Source organism: Volvox carteri (assembly GCF_000143455.1).
Source record: "Volvox carteri f. nagariensis unplaced genomic scaffold VOLCAscaffold_6, whole genome shotgun sequence".
Taxonomy (NCBI): Eukaryota; Viridiplantae; Chlorophyta; class Chlorophyceae; order Chlamydomonadales; family Volvocaceae; genus Volvox; species Volvox carteri.
The window spans coordinates 2,176,575-2,197,652 of NW_003307549.1; the positions used below are offsets into that span (position 1 = coordinate 2,176,575).

The 21,078-nt window shown below is 60.0% G+C and overlaps 1 protein-coding gene across 1 annotated transcript in view; it reads right to left on the reverse strand.

Annotated features, from left to right (window-relative positions):
• Positions 1-21,078, reverse strand: part of VOLCADRAFT_116468 (uncharacterized protein) — a gene marked incomplete at both ends in the record, with an annotated part of 38,112 nt that overhangs the window by 9,688 nt on the left and 7,346 nt on the right. The window contains 30 exons of the mRNA XM_002947521.1: positions 473-574; positions 1,052-1,123; positions 1,343-1,498; positions 1,878-2,242; positions 3,212-3,302; positions 3,575-3,642; positions 3,908-4,046; positions 4,494-4,931; positions 5,343-5,771; positions 5,929-6,668; positions 7,331-7,514; positions 7,890-8,093; positions 8,457-8,474; positions 8,824-9,153; positions 9,426-9,542; positions 9,821-10,224; positions 10,846-11,066; positions 11,204-11,367; positions 11,490-11,690; positions 11,775-12,030; positions 12,460-12,740; positions 13,136-13,280; positions 13,453-13,613; positions 14,184-14,261; positions 15,191-15,346; positions 15,673-15,962; positions 16,080-17,085; positions 17,804-18,112; positions 18,365-18,783; positions 18,852-20,544. Coding sequence (XP_002947567.1) covers positions 473-574; positions 1,052-1,123; positions 1,343-1,498; positions 1,878-2,242; positions 3,212-3,302; positions 3,575-3,642; positions 3,908-4,046; positions 4,494-4,931; positions 5,343-5,771; positions 5,929-6,668; positions 7,331-7,514; positions 7,890-8,093; positions 8,457-8,474; positions 8,824-9,153; positions 9,426-9,542; positions 9,821-10,224; positions 10,846-11,066; positions 11,204-11,367; positions 11,490-11,690; positions 11,775-12,030; positions 12,460-12,740; positions 13,136-13,280; positions 13,453-13,613; positions 14,184-14,261; positions 15,191-15,346; positions 15,673-15,962; positions 16,080-17,085; positions 17,804-18,112; positions 18,365-18,783; positions 18,852-20,544 — 9,237 coding nt within the window. The remainder of the gene's footprint in view (positions 1-472; positions 575-1,051; positions 1,124-1,342; positions 1,499-1,877; positions 2,243-3,211; positions 3,303-3,574; positions 3,643-3,907; positions 4,047-4,493; positions 4,932-5,342; positions 5,772-5,928; positions 6,669-7,330; positions 7,515-7,889; positions 8,094-8,456; positions 8,475-8,823; positions 9,154-9,425; positions 9,543-9,820; positions 10,225-10,845; positions 11,067-11,203; positions 11,368-11,489; positions 11,691-11,774; positions 12,031-12,459; positions 12,741-13,135; positions 13,281-13,452; positions 13,614-14,183; positions 14,262-15,190; positions 15,347-15,672; positions 15,963-16,079; positions 17,086-17,803; positions 18,113-18,364; positions 18,784-18,851; positions 20,545-21,078) is intronic.

The window sequence follows — 21,078 nt, forward strand, 5'->3', positions numbered from 1 at the left end:
AGCACGAACGAGTGAAGCTGCTGCCAGGTGGGTGGGGGGAGGGAGGGGTAGCGGATGGTGGTAGACTGCTTAGTGGGCCTGGAGGGGGGCTGGGGTTTGCTCGAGTGGTGATAATGAATTCGTGGATGATCCTCCGGTGCTACATTAACTTGCGTGCACATGCACCTACACATAGATACAGACACACATCCACACATACCCGCGTACGACACCGTAGAGTCGAAGCTGACCAGGTGCGGGAGGCCGTCGTACTTGGCGGTTGGATCCACCGGAACTAGAGAAGAAACCACGGGCAACGCGTCCATGGCGCCGCCGTCAACCTGTACGACACAGTCCTCTCATACTAGGCTGTCGTACATCTTTCACATGATGAAAACAGGTTGCTTACTGTATCACAGCCACATGACGTAATGCGCGCGTGCGTGGATTTACTGACAGACGGGCATACAGACATACAGACGGACATACAAACCTGTCTTTTGAGGTTAGCGGGGAAGGTCTGGGGGGGTGGGTTATCCTCCTGGGGCGCAGGTTGAGCGGCCAAATCGATATACATACGGATCAACTTCTCTGCCTGCGGGCGGTGGTAGTGGGAGGAAGGAGGGGGGAGGGAGCGGGGGGAGGAGATGAAGGAGGGGGAGATGTGTTTGTGTGGGTCGGGCTGAAAGGACAGCGGTAGTAACGGGCAGTAAGTGACAGCATCAGCAGTAGCAGCAGCACCAACGGCAGCACCAACGGCAGCAGCAGCAGCAGTCCCGGGTGGGGGAGGCGTGTTAACGACCGCATTGGGGAAGTGTGTGTGTGTGTTGTGTTTGAATGTGGGAGGGGAAAGTGGGACGTGATGGCACGTTCAGCCATGTTGACTTGGAAGTCCGGAAAGCACACCCCGATGTACGGTCCGCTAGGGGGTGCAGCGCTCGTGTACAGTATACATCACATACACGCATACCCATACCCATACACACACACACACTACCCCCAAACACCCTCCCCCTCTTCATATTAAACCCTTCCCCCTTACACACATACACACACAAACACACAGATACACCTGCTTCACAATGACCGCCACCCGGCCCCCCCGCGCCACCAACTGCTGAAGGAGCGACTCGGCGGCCTTGATCTGTTGTACAGCCGTACGAGTGTACGGCGCAGCGGTTCATGGGAAAGGGGGAGGAAATCAATACACACTTGGCGTCAGCTGGGCGGACCAACACAATACATCACTTTGTACAGATAGGTGGACAGATAAACAGCCAGGCAGACTCCCGCATTCCGCGCTACTCCCCCCCCACGGCCCGATACCTCCTCCCGGGCCCCCGGGGGGCCCCCCACAACCCACCTTGCTCACATCCACCACCTGCACGAACCCAGCCGCGTCGGCTGCGGCCTGCAGTCGACCCATCTTGTCCAGGTTGCCATTCCGCAACGCGAATAACTTGTAGATGACGTGGAAGGGGTGCTCGCATGCAAGACGGAGAAGAAGAGACTGCAACACCTGCACGAGCGCGTGTGCGTGTGCGTGTGCATGTGTATTTGTATATCTATATGTATGTATATCGCGGACATGTACGGCGAGTAGGTGGGAGAAAGCCAAGGCCGGATGAGGAATCTTGTCACAGTTGGTGACAGTTGGCGGCAGTTATAAAAACACATCATTACTCCGGCGGGGGGGCTTATGGGCAAAAGAGGGCGCCAGGGAGGGGCAGGGGAAGGACAGGATGGGAGGCGGGGGAGGCGGGGGAGGCGGGGGAGGCGGGGGAACGTCCCTGGCCGCCAGGTTGGATGTTTCGCCCCCCGCCACCACTTCCCCTCCTTGCCCCCCTCCCCCGGTGCCATGATCTCTGTCCTGGTGTTCCTTGTACCCACCCACCCACCCTTTTACAGACCACTGCTGATATGTGAAAAGTAAATACCATCCCGCTGCTAGTGCAGCTACTGCTAGTGCAGCTACTGCTAGTGCAGCTACTGCTAGTGCAGCTACTGCTAGTGCAGCTACTGCTAGTGCAGCTACTGCTAGTGCAGCTACTGCTAGTGCAGCTACTGCCACTTGCCCTCTGAAATGTCTCAGCCGGCGGTGCTGCCGACAGCCGTGAAGCCATCTGGTAAACCAGCGGAAGCCACTTGTACGACGGTACGGCCGCTGTTGCCTGCGCAAAGGCGGTGCTGACGTCTTCTCCGTCCGCCGGCTGTAGCCACATTTGGCAAAGGCGGTACACGGCTGCCAGGTCATGGCGATCGCCTGATCAGGACAGAACGGGGACACAGCGGACAAGTAAATAATTGGTCTTTTAATCTCGTGGGGCAACATGGATATGTATGTATGTATGTTGTTACAGGGTGATTAACTTCGCCATGTATGTACATGTACATGGATATGCAGCGTAATCACATGACCCGGACAACCTGAAAAATGGTAACACGCCTCACGTACAAACCCTGCATCGACACACACACCACCACACCACATCGTCAGAATCACCACCCTTCATCCCGGGGGGGTGTTGGCCCCCCCCGGGAGCCGTTCAGCTCGGGGCACAGGGTGGTGCGGGGTAGGCTCGACAGCTCCCCCTTGCCCCCTAGCCCCCTGTCGCCCCTGTTCCCGTCCTGGACAGCTGTACACCCGGGGAAACACTTTGAGACATCCTCTAGTTACGCCCTCCCTGAGGCATGTGGGAATGTGCCTGGTGGTGAAGAAGACATGGCACGCGGCCAGAAATTGTGTTTGATCAAAAGGTTAATACGTGTATCCAGTGTATCATATTAATGATTAAAGCCCGCATAAATAAAATTGGATTTTCATATTCTAGTTCTATTGTATCGTTTCGATTACATTTTTTCAAAATCCAACCATTTGCTTTGAACTTTTACATATCATGTGAGTGAACGGCGGTACAGATGGATTAGGTTTCTGAACTACCTGATTATGACCGTCGGAGGACTGCTGCTGCCGGTGGCCATGCGGCTAGCCGCACCACACCGCATCACCATCCGAAACATTTGGTCGCCATCATCAGCAGCAGCATTTCTTTCAGGCCAGCACGTGGAGCGCATCTTTCCATGCTAGGCATTGATACAGTAGGTACGGCGACTACTGACACACAAACACCAATACACACACACCAATACATACACACCAATACACACACACCAGTACACACACACACCAAACGGCTCCCGTCCCACCCAGCCAAACCCGCGACCCACTCACCCGCACACAAGCACCTCCCATAGTTGGCAATTGCCGTACTCCGTAACGCCAACAGCGCGGAGCGCAGCGCGGCATCAGCCTCCTCGTCAGCCTAACCGAAGATAGCGGTTAGGACAGTTGTTACGGGAGTTCGTTGGAAGCAATCACAATCCGCAAAGTTGCGCAACAAATTAACAAAGCCATGTGACATCGTTTGGCACGTCAAGACGCACATACAGACATACACATAGCTAACACAGCAAGGGCGGTATGTCAAGCGCGTTTTTTGTGATGTGTACTTTCAAGAGTACGGCACGATGTACGGCAAAGGAGACCCACTAAGGAGTTTGCAGCCTCCCTCCCGCTGTACCGTGCCGTACTCACCAGTACGGGAGCCAGCACCCGCCGCAGCTGCCCCTCCAGATATGCCTTCATCTGCCCCGCAGCGGCATCTGTAATCGCAGGTGTAATTGCCGGGAGGGGCATCGTAGGGGGGTGGAGGTGTGTGTGTGTGCGTGTGTGTGTGCGTGTGTGTGTGTGCGTGTGTTTGTGTGCGTGTGTGTGTGTGCGTGTGTGTACGTGTGTGTGTGCGTGTGTGTATATGTGCGTGTGTGTATATGTGCGTGTATGTGTGTGCGTGTATGTGTGTGCGTGCATGTGCGTGCATGTGTGTGTGTATGTGTGTGTATATGTATGACATTCCCCGCTCCCCCTCACCCTTCTTGGCTCTGATGCCCTCAGCCTCCCGCCGCTTGGCCGCCACAACACCCATCCGTTTCACGTGCTCGGGGCTCTCAAGTACGGCAACCAGCTCACGATACCGCTGGTCCGTGTACGACGCAAGGCGATACAGGACCTGTGGACGAGCCGTCCGAGCATGGAGCCCGGCGCAAGGGGATGTCCTTGTGTGTGTGTGTGTGTATGTATGTGTGTGCGTGTGTGAAGAGAGAGGGGCACAAATCTTTGAAGGCATGAACTCGTCATATCGCCTTTCATACCCACCACCACACTACAGTGCTGACCACAGCGAAAAGTTAGCACACACGCGCAGTCTTTGAGCTTTGCAAAAAATTATTATTCAAAACAACAATGCCTATTTGTGATGTAACGAACCATCAACACGGTACGCGCGGGCGGGTATCCAAAAGATACATGCAAGCTGTGAACCAGACGGCAGAAGACCAAAAGTACAACAGGTCGTACAACCGGTCATTTCTCGTATAAGCGCATTGCTTCCCAACCTGCTCGTCCCATTAACCCAAGCCGTACATCACGGCACCTGTCACGGGATCTCCGTACGTACCTTGCACGCAGCCTGGCTCTCCCAGGAAGCAGCCGCCGCCGCCGCCGCCGCCGCTGTCCCCACCATATCCGACCCGCCGCTGCCCCCATCTTGCCGTCCTTCTAGCGCCTGTACGGCAATATCTGCTGCTCGTCCCATCAAACCCATCACGCCGCCGTACGCCCCGCATTCGACCTGCGCCTCCGCACACCAAGCGCCCGCCAGAGACAACGTCGTCGCTAGTTGCAACATGCCGCCACTACCGCCGCCGCTACTGCCGTACTTGCCCGCCGCTGCTATAGCCGCCGACTGCTGTTGCTCCAGCTCCGAAACCAACGCGAGTGCCATATGAGCCGCCAGTGTCGTTTGGCCGCGATGCCGTACGAGCCGCGCCTCGTCCAGGCGCCAGGATGCCGCGACTCCGTAACGCATGTCACCGACCCACGGGTCTGTTGCCGGCTGGCAGGCAAGCAGCATCCTGAGCTCCTAGCCGAGCACAAATAAATGGACAGGTAGATAGATAAGGCATGTAGATAGATAGATAGATAGATGGATAGATAGGTAGATAGATAGATAGATAGATAGATAGATAGACTCACAGATACGTAGATAGATAGATAGATAGATAGATAGATAGATAGATAGATAGATAGATAGATAGATAGATAGATAGATAGATAGATAGATAGATAGATAGATAGATAGATAGATACGTGGGCACACATGTGTACGGGAGTGTACGGCACCAAGCGAAAAGAGAGGATGGGGGATTTGGTCCACAGTCGGGAGGGGCTCCGATTGCCGTGCGGGGGGAGGTGCGGGAGAGCGACTTAGTGGGAGTGACCGGACACCGCGGTGGTCGGTCCCCACCTGTACCGCAGCAAGCCCCGCCGCCGTTGCGCCGCGCCGCCGCGCCGCCGCCACCGCCGCCGCCAGCGCCGCCGCCTGCTCCCGTCGCAGACCCGCCGCTGCCAACGCGGCGCAACGTAACGCCAGCAACGGCTCCAGCGCCGCCGCCTGCTCCAGATCACCGCCGCCGCCGCCACCAGTGCCGCCGCCAGGCAACAGTATCGTGCCCGCGGCCGCCGCCACCGCCGCCACCGGCGGCGCCGCTGCCCCCACCAGCTGACTCGCAACTCTGAGTGCCGACAGCATCCGCAGTTCGACGAGGCAGCTGACGGTGCCGCCGCCATAGCTTCCGTACGTTTCGCCGCCGCCGCCGCCATTGCCGGCGGGGCCCATTTTCGCCGCCAGCCGACACACGGCAGCATGCGACGCGGCGGAAAGCAATGCGTCCGCCTTTTGGGACAGACGACACACAGCAACAGGCAACGGACAATTCCTATCACTCTACCACTTTTCACATGAACGCTGGTTCGTATGTATGTGCGTATGGAAACAGGTGTCACGTTTGGAGGGGCGACAGTTGGGAGTTAGGAGGTGATCACGGTCATACCTGCACCCGGTCTTCGGCGACCAGGGCGGCCAGTGTACGGTAAACTGCCTCGTGGAAGCCGCCGCCGCTACCGCTGGGGATGGCGGTACCGCCGCCGCCGCCGCCAGCGCTTCGCATGGCGGTTAGGCCAACTGCCGCCGCCGCCGTCGGCGGTGGCGGCAGCGACGGCGGCCGCGCTTCCTGTTGCGTTTGAGGGGCCCAGACGGCAAGCCGCCAACTCAGCTCGTACTGCAGCTCTGGCAGTGGTGTTGCGGCGGCGGCGGCGGCACAGCCGCCGCCACCGGCGCTGCTGCCGTCTGGAAGGCCGCCGCCGCCAACGCCGGTGGCCGCCAGGCCAGCCAGGAAGTACTGCGCTGTGACGTCGCCGCCAAGGTTTCGGAGCGCCGACACGATGCCAGCAGCAGCACCTGCGGCTGTAACAGATGACGCCGCACCACATCCGCTGCCAGCGGTGCCGTACAGCGGTCCTGCTACAGCCATCGTTGACGGCCGCAGCTGCAGGTCGCGGCCCGCCAAGGCTTGGGGCCACATACCCTCCAGCTCGAAGAGATGCATGGACAAAAGGTGTCCCTGGGGATGCCCGCCGCCGTTGCCGCCGCCGCCGCCGCCGCCGCCACCGCCGCCGCCAACATCGCCGCCGCCGCCGCCATTACCGATGAGCATGTACGTCGACGGAAGCGCGTACAGCGCATCTGGATCGTCAATGGCGCCGTATGCATCCAGTACGACCGATAGCGCGTCTGTACGGTGAGCATGTACGGCGACGGCAGTTCAAAAAACGACTCAGACGGCGGAAGAAAAGAACTCGGTTTCCGCTGGTGGTGGCGTTAGTCGCGGAGTCATGGCAGCAAGCAGAGAAGGTCGGTAGGTCAGCTGCAGATACGGATTATTATTTTGGACTCTTCCGCGGGTGGGTGGTGACAGGGTTTTTTTCCACCTACCCACCCACCTACCAGCTGTTCCTGGTGGGGGTTGTGGTCGGCACAGCGGCAGCACCTGAAGAGCCGAATGGACTCCGCCCTGCGACAGCACTCGCAGCAGTCACAGCAGCAATCGCAGTCGCAGCAGCAGCAGCAGCTGTAGCCGTAGCAGCAGTAGCAGTAGCAATAGCTGCAGGAGTCGCAGCAGTAGCCGTAGCAGCAGTAGCGGTACGTAATAGCAGTAGCGGTTACACACACACCGTGCGGAGAGCGATCCGGGTCGGGGAAGTAAGGTGGGTAGGAGCACCGCCAACGAGAGCATCAAAGCCGTCAAAATGCCACAATGCCCCTTTCCCCCCGCCCCCTCCCCTCTCTCCCCCCACACACATACATACATACTTGCACCGCCGCGTTCTCAAAGGGCGTCTTCCGCGGTGCCGACCCCTGCCCCGGCTGTACGGGAGATGACGGCGCCGCCGTACCGCCGCCGCCGCCGCCGCCACGATGCTTCGAACCGCCCTGCCGCCCGCCGCCTCCTCCTTTGCCTTGCCCCGCCGCCGCCCTCTCCTCCGCCTGCTCCCTGTCAGCATGCACTCTGTGCGCCAGCCGTACCGCCGCCGCCGCCTTCTCCGACCAGTGGGTGACGTACAGCAGAGCGGTGGCGGGCTGGCGGCAGCGGATGGCGGCCTGGCTAGGAGGCGTGTGTGTGTATGTATGTGTGTGTATGGAACGGGGTGGGGTTGGAGAGGAGCGAGCGAGCAAGCCACACAGACAGACAGACAGACAGACAGACATATGGAAGAAGAGAAGTACAGGGAAGTCAAAAGCCCCCCGTATCACCCTTCTCCTATAGGGCCCTCTTCTACGCGCAAAACTTAATAGTGAGCTAAAATGCACGGCAATAGTGCAGTAGAATATAAGCGGTGTCGCTCCTTAGTTGAAGAATAATAGCTTTATTTAACTGAAGTAAAACAAACCGGGAAATTTGTACGGCAACCTGTACTGCGGCCCCCTACCGCCGCCACTGCCGCTCTTCCTTACCCGCGCAACGACCAGGTAGTCAATCTCCAGGCCGTACACAAACTCCCAACCGTCAACCGCCGAGTCCAATTCCCCGCGGCCACCGCCACCACCAACTGCAGCCGCAGACCCCCCCCGGGTGCTGTGGACCTGCCCGGGGGGCTTTCGCTCCGAAACCACACGTCGGTGCAGCCGCCGCAGATGCTCCAGGGAGCGCAGTACAATCTGTACGGCGCGAAGGTCACCACAGATCATAGCGTCATCATTTCCGGCATCATCATCATCATCGTCGCCGTCGTTCCTCCCACAACCGCGCATTGTGAAGTGCTGCTGCTGCTGCTGCTGGTGCTGCTGTTGTAGCGCCTGTTGCGGTGGCTGTAGTGCCTGTTGTTGCCTGTGCGGTAGCAGACTCTGAATTTGCTTTCGGCGGTTAGGAGGCTGTTGCGGCTGTAGCGGCCCGAGCACGTGCCGTTCCATTTGGCGGCCTAAGGCGCTGAGCAGGGAAGCGTTTCGAGGGGGCCCCCCGGCCCCGGCGGCCGCCGCCACGGCTAAGTGCTGGAGCAGGGCCGGAAAGAGCGCCTCACAAACCTCGGATTGGAGCCGGGCCTGTGCAGCCAGCAACACAACACAAACAACACAACACAACACAATGGGAGGAGGAGGAGGGGCGGGTCAGGAGAGGGAGAGGGGCGGAGGGGGGTCGTTGAAAACACCTGTTTAATAATTGCGGGCAAGCTGTCGGCTGTCGGCTGTCGGCTGTATAACGAACGCCCAATATCGTCCATTGAAAGGTTTTGCGTGTGCGTGTCTCTCGTACAGTACGACAAACAGTCTTTTTTCAACTATCAAAAAAGCGTAAACGCTATTTATACACATACTTATTGGCTTCTAATAATAACGCCAAGAGGAAAAAAGAGATATCGCGCTGAGTCGCTTTGACACCTCCACGCCTCACCAAGCCGCGCATGAGTTTTAGCGCCGGGTCCGTGACCAGCTCCAGAAGCGAGGGTGTCAGGCGGCGGAGCCAGGCGTCCGCACCGCCGGCGGCAGCAGCCGGAACCCGCCACAGCCGCTCCGAAACCACACCAGACTTGAAAGAGAGAAGCTCATCCAGGTTGACAGAGTCACCGCCATTGTTGCCGCCACTGCCGCCGCCGCCGCCGCCGCCGCCAGCGGCCCCGGACTTGTCGTCGGCGTTACCGCCGGCACCTGCGGCGGTGCCTACGCCCTTCTCCTGCTGCTGCTGCTGTCTCTGTAACGCTGATGCTGATGATGATGATGAGGACTGCAGGAAAAGACAGTTTCAGAGAAGCCGCACAGTAAACCGTAGTACGACAGGAAACATGACGCGCCTTCGTACTTCAAGGGTATTTTTTTATTACTCAAGACTCTCTCGCACCGTGTGTTGGGCGCAACGCAATCTCCCTTTTTGGGCCAACATTCGAGTTGTTTGTTGATATTAAGGTCCCCCGAGTCGACCTCCCAGGGCACCTCAAAAGGTTTTCCCAGGCCCTAACTAACCTAACCAACCTAACCAACTAAACCCGATCTCCATACCAAATAGATTCGCAGATGCCGGTGTGTGTGACTGTCAGTTCCCATGCCGTTCAGAGCGTCTCTCCCCGCCGGCAGAGCGAGCAGCTGGAGAGCCGTGGACTGGCACTCCACAATGAGCTGTGCGTTTTAAAGGGGGTTTTAGGGTTTTAAATTGGGTTTTAGTTTTACCATTTTCCGGTTTTAGGTAGGTTTCGCTCTTCGTTGGGCAACTCAGCACACAAGCCCCCTCTCCCAATAGATGGCGGATTCTTCGTACAGATGTGTCTAGAACACTCTTTAGAGGTTAAAGATGACGGGAAAGTTGCATGTTGAAGGGACAGCTAAACCCGTAGGGCTACCGGGATTATGTACGACATCTGTTCGAAATCATTGTATGACGGTTGGTGTAGTCGTACCATGGGGTCATCAGACACCAGGTACCGCTCCGCCATGAGCCTCAGCACTGAAACCAACCAACTGTCACCGTTCCCCCCGTCGCCGCCGCCGTCGCCGCCGCCGCCGCCGGGTTCTGTTGAACTGGTGGCGGTGGCGGTGGCGGCTCCGCCGGCGTCTCCCGCTGCGGCGGCGCTACTTCGCCGCAAGGCTCGACGGCCACCGCCGTTGGCGCCGGCAGTGGCGGCGGTGGCCGCCGATGCTGGCGCTGCTGCTGCTCCAGCTGTACGGCGACTAGCCCGGCCCGCTGCCGTACCACCGGTGACTGCTGCGGTGCCCGCTGCCGGTGACATGGGTCCCGTTCCCGGCGGGCCTGAGCTCGCGAAGTGGCCTCTGCTGTTGCCTCCCCCTGATCGTATTTCGGATCCTGATCAGGCAATGCCGTACATGCATGGGCAGTGATAACAACCGCGGGGTGATAGGAAGTCGCGATGGAGACTTACAGACAGACAGACATGCACGGGCACTCATGGCACTCATATCCAGTCAGGGCGGCGCATCTAGTGGCCGCCGTGCCCCGTGTGTCGATGCCTATGTGTCTATGTATGTACGTATGTATGTCCACCTATGAAACGGGAAAATAGTTAGGATGTACTACTGCCCGGGAGAGTCGTACAAGTGTGCTCGTTGCTAAGTTGCTAAGAAGGTTGACAACTGATGTTTACCTGTCGTACAGTGGCGGGATGGTGATGGTGTCGTACTCACAGAACGGAAACGTAGATCCGGATTAAACGTAGACCAATAGTACATCCTTGTCGTACGATACACAAATACATACATACTACCTACACAGTACTACTGAAAGCTATCCATTACATGAAGACTCTTCTTCGCCTCCGGCATATATCAACTATTACGTAATTCGACATTTATATTTAAAAAACTCCACGAATTCGTAGTTTCACGTGTTGCTCCACCGTACCGTACCAATCGTGTCGTACCCAGAGTCGTACGACCTACACCTGGCACGCCATGTTCCCTGCCGTACCTTCCGCCGTCAGTCCCCGTGGCGGCGGCGGCGCGCGAGGGTCTCGGAGCCCCGCCGCCGCCAGCAGCCTCCCCGCCAGCTCGCTTAGTGCCGTATCGTCAAGCTCCGCCGCCGCCGCCGCCAGCTCCCAGGCACTGGCGGCGGCGGCGGCGGTCAGGTCCCCGTCACCGCTTCCGGTGGTCGGGCCGGCGGCATCCGACACCGGCAACAGCTCGGACCACCTTCCGTACAGCATACGGAAATGCAAAGAATTTGTGGGATTAGAGGCCTCTAATCCCCATCAACTGGACAACAAAGCTCATATACATATCCGACGTACGACAGACGTACGACACACTGACGTCCCTGAGCAGCTCACCTGGCCTCGACATCCTTGCGAACCGCCGTCACAAGCCTCGCCCGCGCGCTGGCGCCTAGGCCGCCGCCTCCGCCTCCGCCACCGAAGCTGCCCCTCCCTCCCCGTCGCAGCACAGAGGCCAGGTGTGCGAGCTGCTCGGGGAGAGCCACTCGAGCTCGGAGCCGCTGCGGCATTGAGGCGGCGTTGAACGACATACATTCATACATACATGCATACATGCGTACATGTATACGTACTCTGTTCATACTATTTCACATCAAAACTATAACTACGTAGGCTCTGGTACCTGCTGCAACTCGACAGCATCGCGAAGCTCCGGAAGCTCCGGAAGCAACCGACAAAGCGCCAAACCCGCCGCCACCTCCGGCGGCAACCCAAGGGTCACCCGAAGCAGCAGCCCCACCAGCGCCGGCCTCCCCGCCCGTACCACTGCCGTACGCTCGTCCAACCCCGTCATTGGACTGTACTCCGTCGCGTCGGCAAACGCCTGCAGGCAAGGATCCAGACCGCCAGCGGCGGCGGCGGCGGCGGCGGCAGCGGCGCTGTTGCTGCTGGCGCTGGCCGACGGCACCTCCGCCGCCTCCAGCGCCTCCGCCAGCGCCGAAACCAGCGGCGGCAGCAGCTCACTAAGAACCGCCTGGCGATCGGCTTCATTGACCGTCGTCGCTGTCGCCGGCGCCGGCGCCAATGACCCGTGGGTCGCTGGCGACGTTGGTGCCGTCAGCTCCCGCAGGCCCATGGTTCCCAGCAGGCGGTGCAGCAGGTCGCAGGAGTGCAGCTGCAGGGTGGGCTCTGAGAGCTGCTGCATGAGGATGTGGGCCAAGTACCTGGGTGGGTGGGCGGGGGTGAACAACACAGGGGGGCGAGGGGGAGGTGGGTGGGCAGTGTAACACATGGGGGCGAGGGGGAGGTGGGTGGGCAGTTGAACACATGGGGGCGACGGAGGTGGGGGGGGTTGGGGGGGGGGGAAGCAAGGCCGACGAGGAAGGTGAAGTGGGGTTGGCCCTGGCGTTGTCCCTAGACGGGCGGGCCTCATCCTTGAAGGCGAAGGTGAAACAGACAATGAGATCTCAAAGGGGAGTTGTGGGTGGGCTGATGTAGCTGTCCAGCAGCTTTGAGTATTAAAGATAATCAAACATTTAGATTTTAGGGTGCAACCCTTTAGGGTGCAAGGGTTTTACTAAAACCCTAAAACCCTAAAACCCTAAACCCCTAAAAAAAAGATTCCTCTGAGCTCCAGAGCGAAACCTGCCCACCTGCCAGTCGCTGGCTCGGCCGCCCTAGGACCCAGCAGCCGCAGCAGGGCACCCAGGCCCGCGATCCGCCAGGCTCGGTGCCGCGGTGCCGCTGCCGTACTGGTAGTACGGCACTCTCCGCCGCCACTGCCGCCATGGCTACCGCCGCCCGACATGGATTCATGCAGCGCCGCCGCCGCCCAGGCCACGCTGTACGGCGGCAGTAGCGACGTCCACAAGAACTCCTCGTTGCTCTCCAGTGTGGGGAGCCCGGGGATATCCAGTACGGCCTTACAACAGGTCTGCGAATAACGACATTGTCGTACATGTGTCGTATATGGGTTTGATCTTGGAGGATAGGGAGAAGCCCAAATCTAAAAATCGATTCAAATGGTAAGAAATACATTTTTTGATTCTCTAATCCCACATTTTTTTAGTCAAACACCTTATACCACAACATAACATGAAACCCTCGGGTGCAAAGCTTATCCAAACATAAACCCCTCTCCTGATTTCAATGCGTCATGTGAAGCATCAGAAATATAGATACATTACGTAAAGCATGACAATACCGTACGGTGTTCAGGAACACCCGTAATGTGCCGTTAAGACCTTAAAATATCTCAATTCTATTTTAAACCGGCACATACCGGTGGCCTCACAAACCAAACCCGCCGCCGACCCGCCTGGAACGCACCTCCGCGCTGAACGTCGGCAGCACTGGCAGCCCGGGTACCCCTCCCCCCCCCAGCTCCCCTTCATGTCCCGCTGCTGCTGCTGCTGCTGCCACCTCCTCATCAGGCACCACGTCCAGGAGCATGTTGGCGAGGAAGAGGTACGTCCTGCGATGGGTACCTGGGCCTTACACATGCGGCTCTTATGGGTGGGCGGGTGTAACTTAGGGTAACGTAGGGTAACTTAGGGGCTTTTAACAGAGGGCTTGCTTGCTGCTGAGTTTACTTGGGAGCACGCGGCTTTTTTCTAAAGTGTAGGAAATGGGTTTTAGCCGCGTACCGGTTGCTGAGTTGCCGGTCCACGTCAGCCTCCACGTCCAGGTTGCCGCTCACTAAGGAGTTCCGAACCACCTCGTCAAGCCACCGACCTTGACCCGCGGCTTGAAGCAGCAGCAACGTGCCAAATATGTACGGCACATGCTCGGACAGCAGCGCGGGGAGCTGTGCCGTACATATAAGGCGTGGGATGACGATGCGGAAAATATAGGTCAGCGACGTGTGTGTATGTGTGCATGTATGTGTGTGTTTGGCGGGGTTTACGAGAGGGGGCGGGAAGGGGTAGGGAAGGGCAAGTTACCACAAACAGAGGGTGTCGCCTGATTAGGATCCGCGGTCCATTGGCCCAGGCGGTAACCCCGGGGGGGGGGGGAGTTGGCAGGTCGGTAGGTCGGTAGGTACGTACGGAAGTCCGTACATCAACTCCTACCCCTTCCAGCTGTACCATTCCTCCCTGTCCACCATCCGCGCCGCCGCCACATGCGGGGGCTTCTCGCTACGGGGGCCGCCGGCGACCTCTTCGACCGAGCTCTTAAAGATTTACTATTTATCAAACCCGCAGATGCCGCACCTGACTTTTATTTGCCGTGTGTGTTTCGTTACCCCCCCCCAACCCCAGGCAGGCAGTTTATTCGTCCCTCCTGGTTCCCAGAATGCCCGTACACCCGCTCTTATATCCGTACACGCGCTCTAATATCCGTACACCCGCTCTCATCTCCGTACACCCGCTCTCACCTTGACGCCGAGCAACGAGGCCACCAACTGAGCGGGTTGCTGCAAGTCGCCAATCACCAGAGGAAGCAACACACTGCCCTGGTTTCGGCGCAGGAAAATGACCCGTGGGTCAGTGGTGGTCGTGGTGGTTGTGGTGGTTGTGGCGGCACTGCCGTCACTGGTGCCGCTGCCACTGCCGACCCACGGGTCAACAGCCGCTGCTGCGCCGTCCACGAGAACTGGCGCCATAGCCAACAGCGTGTCCATGTCGTACAAGGTGAACCAGGACCAGGCGAGTGGCTGCCGTACAATGTCCCGATACCAAACCATACATGCAAGGGCGACATGGAACCAAGGGGAAATTTGTACGACACCGCGATGGTAAACATTGCACATAGATCAGCTTGTACGACATTGAACACGCTAGCGGGCTAGGCAAGGGAGGTGGCGATGGATGAAATGTAACTACGTATGCATGTACGTATGTATGTATGCCCTCCCCCTCATCATAAAGGGGCGGGGGAGCGCCAGAGGACCCCCGTCTGCCCGCATCTCCCCCCTCACTCACTCGCATCTCCCCCCTCACTCACTCGCATCTCCCCCCTCACTCACTCGCATCTCCCCCCTCACTCACTCGCATCTCCCCCCTCACTCACTCGCATCTCCCCCCTCACTCACTCGCATCTCCCCCCTCACTCACTCGCATCTCCCCCCTCACTCACTCGCATCTCCCCCTCACTCACTCGCATCTCCCCCCTCACTCACTCGCATCTCCCCCCTCACTCACTCGCATCTCCCCCCTCACTCACTCGCATCTCCCCCCTCACTCACTCGCATCTCCCCCCTCACTCACTCGCATCTCCCCCTCACTCACTCGCATCTCCCCCAGCACTCACTCGCATCTCCCCCCTCACTCACTCGCATCTCCCCCCTCACTCACTCGCATCTCCCCCCTCACTCACTCGCATCTCCCCCCTCACTCACTCGCATCTCCCCCCTCACTCACTCGCATCTCCCCCCTCACTCACTCGCATAATCGTCGCCAGGTAGTCCGCGGCAGTGCCGTACCCCAGCCTCGCAGCCGCCAGCCGCAAACAGCCCGCCACCAGCGCCTGGTCCCTCCGACACAGGGACCCATGGGCCAGTAGCCGCCGTACCACCACCACCTCCAACTTGGAGCTCAACTGCGGCGGGGATGGGGGGGAGGACAGCAGGCGGCGGGGAGGGGGGGGAGGGGAAATGGGTTGGAAAGGAGGCCCTGTGGAATGAGGATGAAGGGGAGGACGAAGCGAGGGGGGGGTGTCGTCCTTGTGGAGCGCGCGGGGAGTGTTGGGAGGGTCGGGAACATGACACCCCTTTCCAGGCGCCCCCGTACCCCGTCTCGACCCTATGAGGCTCAACGTAATGGGGGGGGGAGTGTTTCGGGTCTGAGTGGGCCGCATGGTGGTGTTAACACATACACACACACATACACATACACATACAAACATACACATACACACACACATACCTGGATGATTTCCCCGTACGCCAACATCGCTGTCTCAGTCAGGCTGCGGGATGACGGCGGCGGCACAGCGGCGGCCGCCGCAGTCGCCGCCGCTGCCGTACGCTCCGCAGCATCGCCCGCCAGCGGTGGCAAGTCGAGCTCCTCGAGCAACCTGTCGTGCGCTGTGAAGCGCCTAAACAGGATACGCGTCAGTACGGCACCTGCACGGCGAGCCCTGTACGACGGCTCTTGCCACGACGGCAACAACCGCAGGCTTCCGACCAGATCCGGCATGTCGTACTGGGCCATGCCTGCGATGTGTGACGTACACAGTCCAAGATACGTCAAAGGCCCGCATCATAGCTAGAATTCATGCGGTACACATTCCACGTACGTTGAGTACGGCATGGTACGGCGCCTTGTCGTACCTGGTGAGAATCGCGGCGTGTTTAACGGCAGCAGCTCCACTGTGAGTGCCGCCACAGCGGCGCGGAGCTGCCAGCTGTACGGCACAAAGTCGTTCGTGTTAAATGCCTCGTCCATTGCTTGTACGGCATCTCGAAGCACCTGAACGCCGCCGACCGCCAGCAGCTCGTCCAAGCCAGCGGCGTTGGCGGCGCCGTCGGCGCTGCGGGCGTTGCCGGATTTTCCAGCCATGAGGGCCGCCGCTGTCGTACCCAAACACCTCGCCAACCGCCGTAATTCAACCGCCGCAACCACCATTTGGTACTCAGTGACCTGTTTGCCGATAACTTTGTACGACAGAGTGCCAGCGGCTGTAGCACGCGGCTCGTCGTACTTTATGAAGCGGAGCGACAAGAGCCCCTGCTCTGGGCCCAGCGCGGTAAGTGCTACTGCCAGGGCAGTCCTGGCGGCAGCAGTGGCGGCGGCGGAGCCGCCGTCGCCGCCGCCTGCAGTACTGTTTGCCGCACTTCTTATTGCGCTGTCAGAGGACGCAATGCCAGTGCGGCCGCCGCTATCGCCGTCGCCAGCGTCGCTAGCGGCGACGGCAGCGGCAGCGGCTGCATCAGTGGCAAGGGCGATGGCGGCCGATACGGCAACGCGCGCCAGCGCCGCCATGAGCTCCTCCGGTGGCGGCGGCGGCGGCGGCGGCCGGCGCTGCGTGGCAACAGCACGGCGGGTGCTGGGAGCGCCGTACGCACTGCCGCCGCTGGCGACGGCGTCGTCGCCGCCGTCGCTGACGTCGTCCGGCTCCTCGATTTCATCATCGTCTACTTCCATGTACTCGTCGTCGCCGTCGTCGTCGTCTGTGCCGCCAGTACGGCGGCCGATTCGCTGCTGCCGCCGGCCTTGCGGCGTCTGATACTGCTGCTGCTGCGGCGGCGGCGGCGGCTGCTGACGGCGCTCCATTAGCACGCCAACGGTTCGTGCAACCACCTGGGACACCCCGCTGCCGTACAGAGGAGCAAAGGCCTGCGGGAGCCGCATGTCATTATGTTGGTTATGTGGACGGTTAAGTTGGTTGGTTGGGTGGTTGAGCAAATGTAAATCCCCTCGGCGTCAGTCGGCACGTGGACATCAGTTTTAGAGATAACGATTAAAACGACCTTTTAAAACCGCCTTGTACGGCTTGCCACCTCATTCTCATCCTGATTGACTTTTCCTTCCACCCCCACGACAACGAACGCCATCGCGGTGCGGCGAGCTAGTAACCGGCGCAATCAGAGCCAACGGCCAACTGAAGCAACGGACAATACAACTGATGCTGTGCAATCAATCCTACAGCTCTGCAACTGCGGCTACAGCTGCGATTGCAGCTACAAGTAGACAGTGGTGCGACCTGTCCTAGCCAGCTTGTTGTGTTTCATTTTTCTCCTTCTTGTGCAATTCAACTCGTACGGCGCGGGTGGCGCTGTTTTTCTTCACGTTCATATCGACTCCGTAAAACGTTTTTTCCTTACACCCCTGTGGCATTTCAGAAATTTCAGAAATTTCAGAAATTCCAGAATTCCAGAAATTTCAGAATATTTCGGAGTATTTCAGAATTTTCAGAATCCAGTGCTATGTATGTACGAAAGTCTAGTCACTAAAGGAAAGGAAAAAATTTTCATATGTGCAAAGTAAAACCCCCATATGGCCTTTTCTTTACCACATGGACAAGTACGGCGCCCGCCGTACACAGAGTACACACCTCCAGAAGCTCGACGGCACGCAACGCTGCCATCAGCGCTTGCTCGTACGGCGTTGCGGTGGTGCCGCTGGCCGCCATCACGGCAGCTGCCGTACCGGGCCCGGTCAGCATCTGCGTGGCGGCCGCTACACCGACAACCTGCGCCGCGCCGCCGCCAGCACCAGCACCGCCGCCGCCACCTCCTGCTGTACCTGCCGTACCTGCCGCGGCGACTGCGCCGCCGCCCAAACGGCTGCGCAGCACTGGCCGCCTCGTTACGCCACCAAAATCGTCATCATCATCGTCCTCCGCTCCGTGACCTCCGCCAGTCTGCGATACGACAAATGTACGATAAAGCGTACGGCAAGTGTTGTCCAGCCGTTACACTCAGCCCTCGCATATGTTTGGTCAAACTCCTATACACACACACACGCACACTCTAAGTCCTCCCTCCTCTACTCGGGCTCATTCGCTCTGAGTCACAACTACCACCTTCATGTCGCCCTAGGTAACTACAAGCATGCAACAGTAACAGGGCATGCGTACAACATACCCTGCCGTACAAGTGATCCACAGACTTACCTGCCACCCGTAGCCACCACCACTGCCGCCGCCGCCACCAATAGCAACCGCTGCCGACGTCGCCGCGGGATCCGCCACCCGGCGTAGCACACCCACTTGCCGTTGCAGTACGGCATCGACGGCCGCCACCGCCGCCGCCAGCATCGCCGTCGAGGGCTGTGTCTGCTGGGACGCCCGCTGGGAATCGATGGGGTGAGCTGGCTGCGGTACCGCCGCCGCCGTTAAGGCTCCCGGGGAAGCATGCCGTACGAGTACGTCGTACAGCGCCTGCCGCCAGACAATGCCGACGACAGGGGAGGGGTAAGGTATGAAACGTAGGTGGCTGGGGAAATTCCCATTGCCAAGACGGAACACGGGGCTTCGGGACGAAGCGCAATAAGCAATGCCGCCCCGCCCCGCCCCGCCCCGCCCCGCCCTGCCTGCATGCCACCGAGCAGGTGCGCCAATGAAGCTCGGAGTCCGCTGCCGGAGCCGCCGCCAAACCGACTGGCGCCGCCGCCGTTGCCAGCCGTACGCTGCGTTGCCGCCACTGCAGCCGCGCCGCCGAATCCGGCGCCGCTGCTACTGCCGCCTCCGCTGCTTTCCCCCAGGACCGGCCGAACCGCCGCAGCTACTGCCTTGCAAAGTACGTCCCAGGCCTGAGCTGGCGCCACAGTCTGAGCCGCCATCAGCTGCTGGTGTTGCTGTTGTTGTTGAGTCGACGGCGGTATCGACGACGGCGGTGGCGGTGACGGCGGCGGCTGTGGAGCACCAGGTGCAGCGGCAGCGCTGCTGCCGCCTTCGTCACACGGCTGTAGCGCTAGCCCATGCATAATCGCTGATAGCAGTAGCTGAGCACACCCCAGCAGCCGCGCTACCTCCACCTCCTCTCCCCCTCCAGATTCCGTCATGTCCAGTACGACATTTCGTGTACGACTGAGCGCCGCCGCTGCGATGCGGCTCAGGAGCCGCCTGCCGGCGGCTACAGCCTCAGTGCTAACTGCCGCCGTCGTCTTCGTTGGTGCACTGGCGGTGCTGCCGTACGGCGACCCATGGGTCTGGTAGTGACGAAAGGCGCGCTCTCGGGCCTCCTGCCACGCCATCACCTCCGTAGCACGGCGCTGTACGGCAAGGACGTTGCAGCAAAAGGCGATGGTCTCGGAGTCGGTTGGACACCACCGAGGCAGGCGAGTGTACGGATGAGTGTACTGATCTGGCGCCAAGTCCAGCGGCAGAGGCGGGAGCGGCGGCGGCGGCGGGGCCCCGGAGCTCCGCTTCTGTGGCGCCGCCATGTACGACGCCCCTGAGGTGGCGGCGAGCAGTGCATGCAGAAGCTCGTTAGGCGGTGTGATCGCAAGGCGGAGTACGGCAGTCATGCAGCTGGCGGCGGCCGCCTGGCAGGCGGCCGCGGCGGCCGCATCGGCTGCAGGTGCAGCGTTCAGCGCTGCGACGATGGTGGCGGCAGCCGCCTGCCAGATGTACGACCTGGCGGCCGGGCTGTCGGCGTCGGCCGCCGCCGCCGCCACCGTTCCCGTACAACCGCCGTCGCTAGCGGTTGTAGCGTCGACAGCTGCATCATCGGCCTGCAGGCTGCCTTGCATCACGTCCACTACGGTCCGCAACAGCCCCGGCGGCGCCTGTACGACGTACGACACGGCGCTAGTTTTCTGAAGCTGAAGCGCCGCCGCCAGCGCCCATAATGCCTCCGCCTGCAGCGCGTTTGGCAGACCTGGAGTTTGCGGTACGAGCAAGTTCCGGCCCGCCACCCGCGCCGTCAGAAACCCGACGACCTGTTGCCACGCCGCCGCCGCTGCCGCCGCCGCCGCCACGGCGTCTCGACTTTTTGCCGCCGTCGGCTCCGCCGTCCCCGGTGGCGGAGAAGCCGATGGCGACGCCGCCGAGGACGACGCCGACGCCGACCAGCCGCCACTGCTGCCGCCCGCCGCCGGCGCCGCCGGCACCGTAAAGCCGCAGCCAAAGAAACGTGACCCATGGGTCACCATACTGGTCGCATACACGTTTTGCTGCGCCAATACCTCCAGACATCGCAGGCACCAAACCGCACCAAGTTGCTTAACCGCTAAATCATGCGGACGCAACAGCGAAGCGGCGGCGGCGGCGGCGGCGGCTGCTCCTCCGCCACCGTCCGTACCGTGCCCACCGGCGGCGAAGGGTAGCAGAACACGCAGGCAGGCATAGACCTGAGGCACGGATTGGTTGCCGTACAAGGAGGGGACTCAGCGTGAAGGTCGCGGCGGCGGTGAAGATCGTCTTGGTGAGGAAGGGAATGATCGGGTGGAGCACCACGAAGGTCAGGTGTTTTAGTACGACACGCCAGTTCTTACGTGTATGACGTACGCATCCGTTCGCCCACGCCTGCACATCCTGTAAGCCCCTTTCCCCCTTTCCCCCGTCTCTTCCCCAGGGGCCCCCAGCCCGCCCCTCCCTAGAGGCGCTGTTTCATTCCCCCTCTCTTGAGCCTCCATCTCCCCGACCCTAAGTCCACTCCCACACACCCCTCCAAAACCATTCAGTTGTATAGTTTACCATCGGCAGTTGACGGTTAGTTTTGTACAATAGCCAACGCCCAACTGCCTTTCGTCGTAGCCATAGCTTCGTTCTTCTGTTCCCCCCTACCCTCGTAACCAACTACCTGTGTTCTTTTCGTTTCACGTATACCACACCACCGCAATACCGCCCCTCTCCCTCCTCTCCCTCCCCCTCTCCTCTCCCTC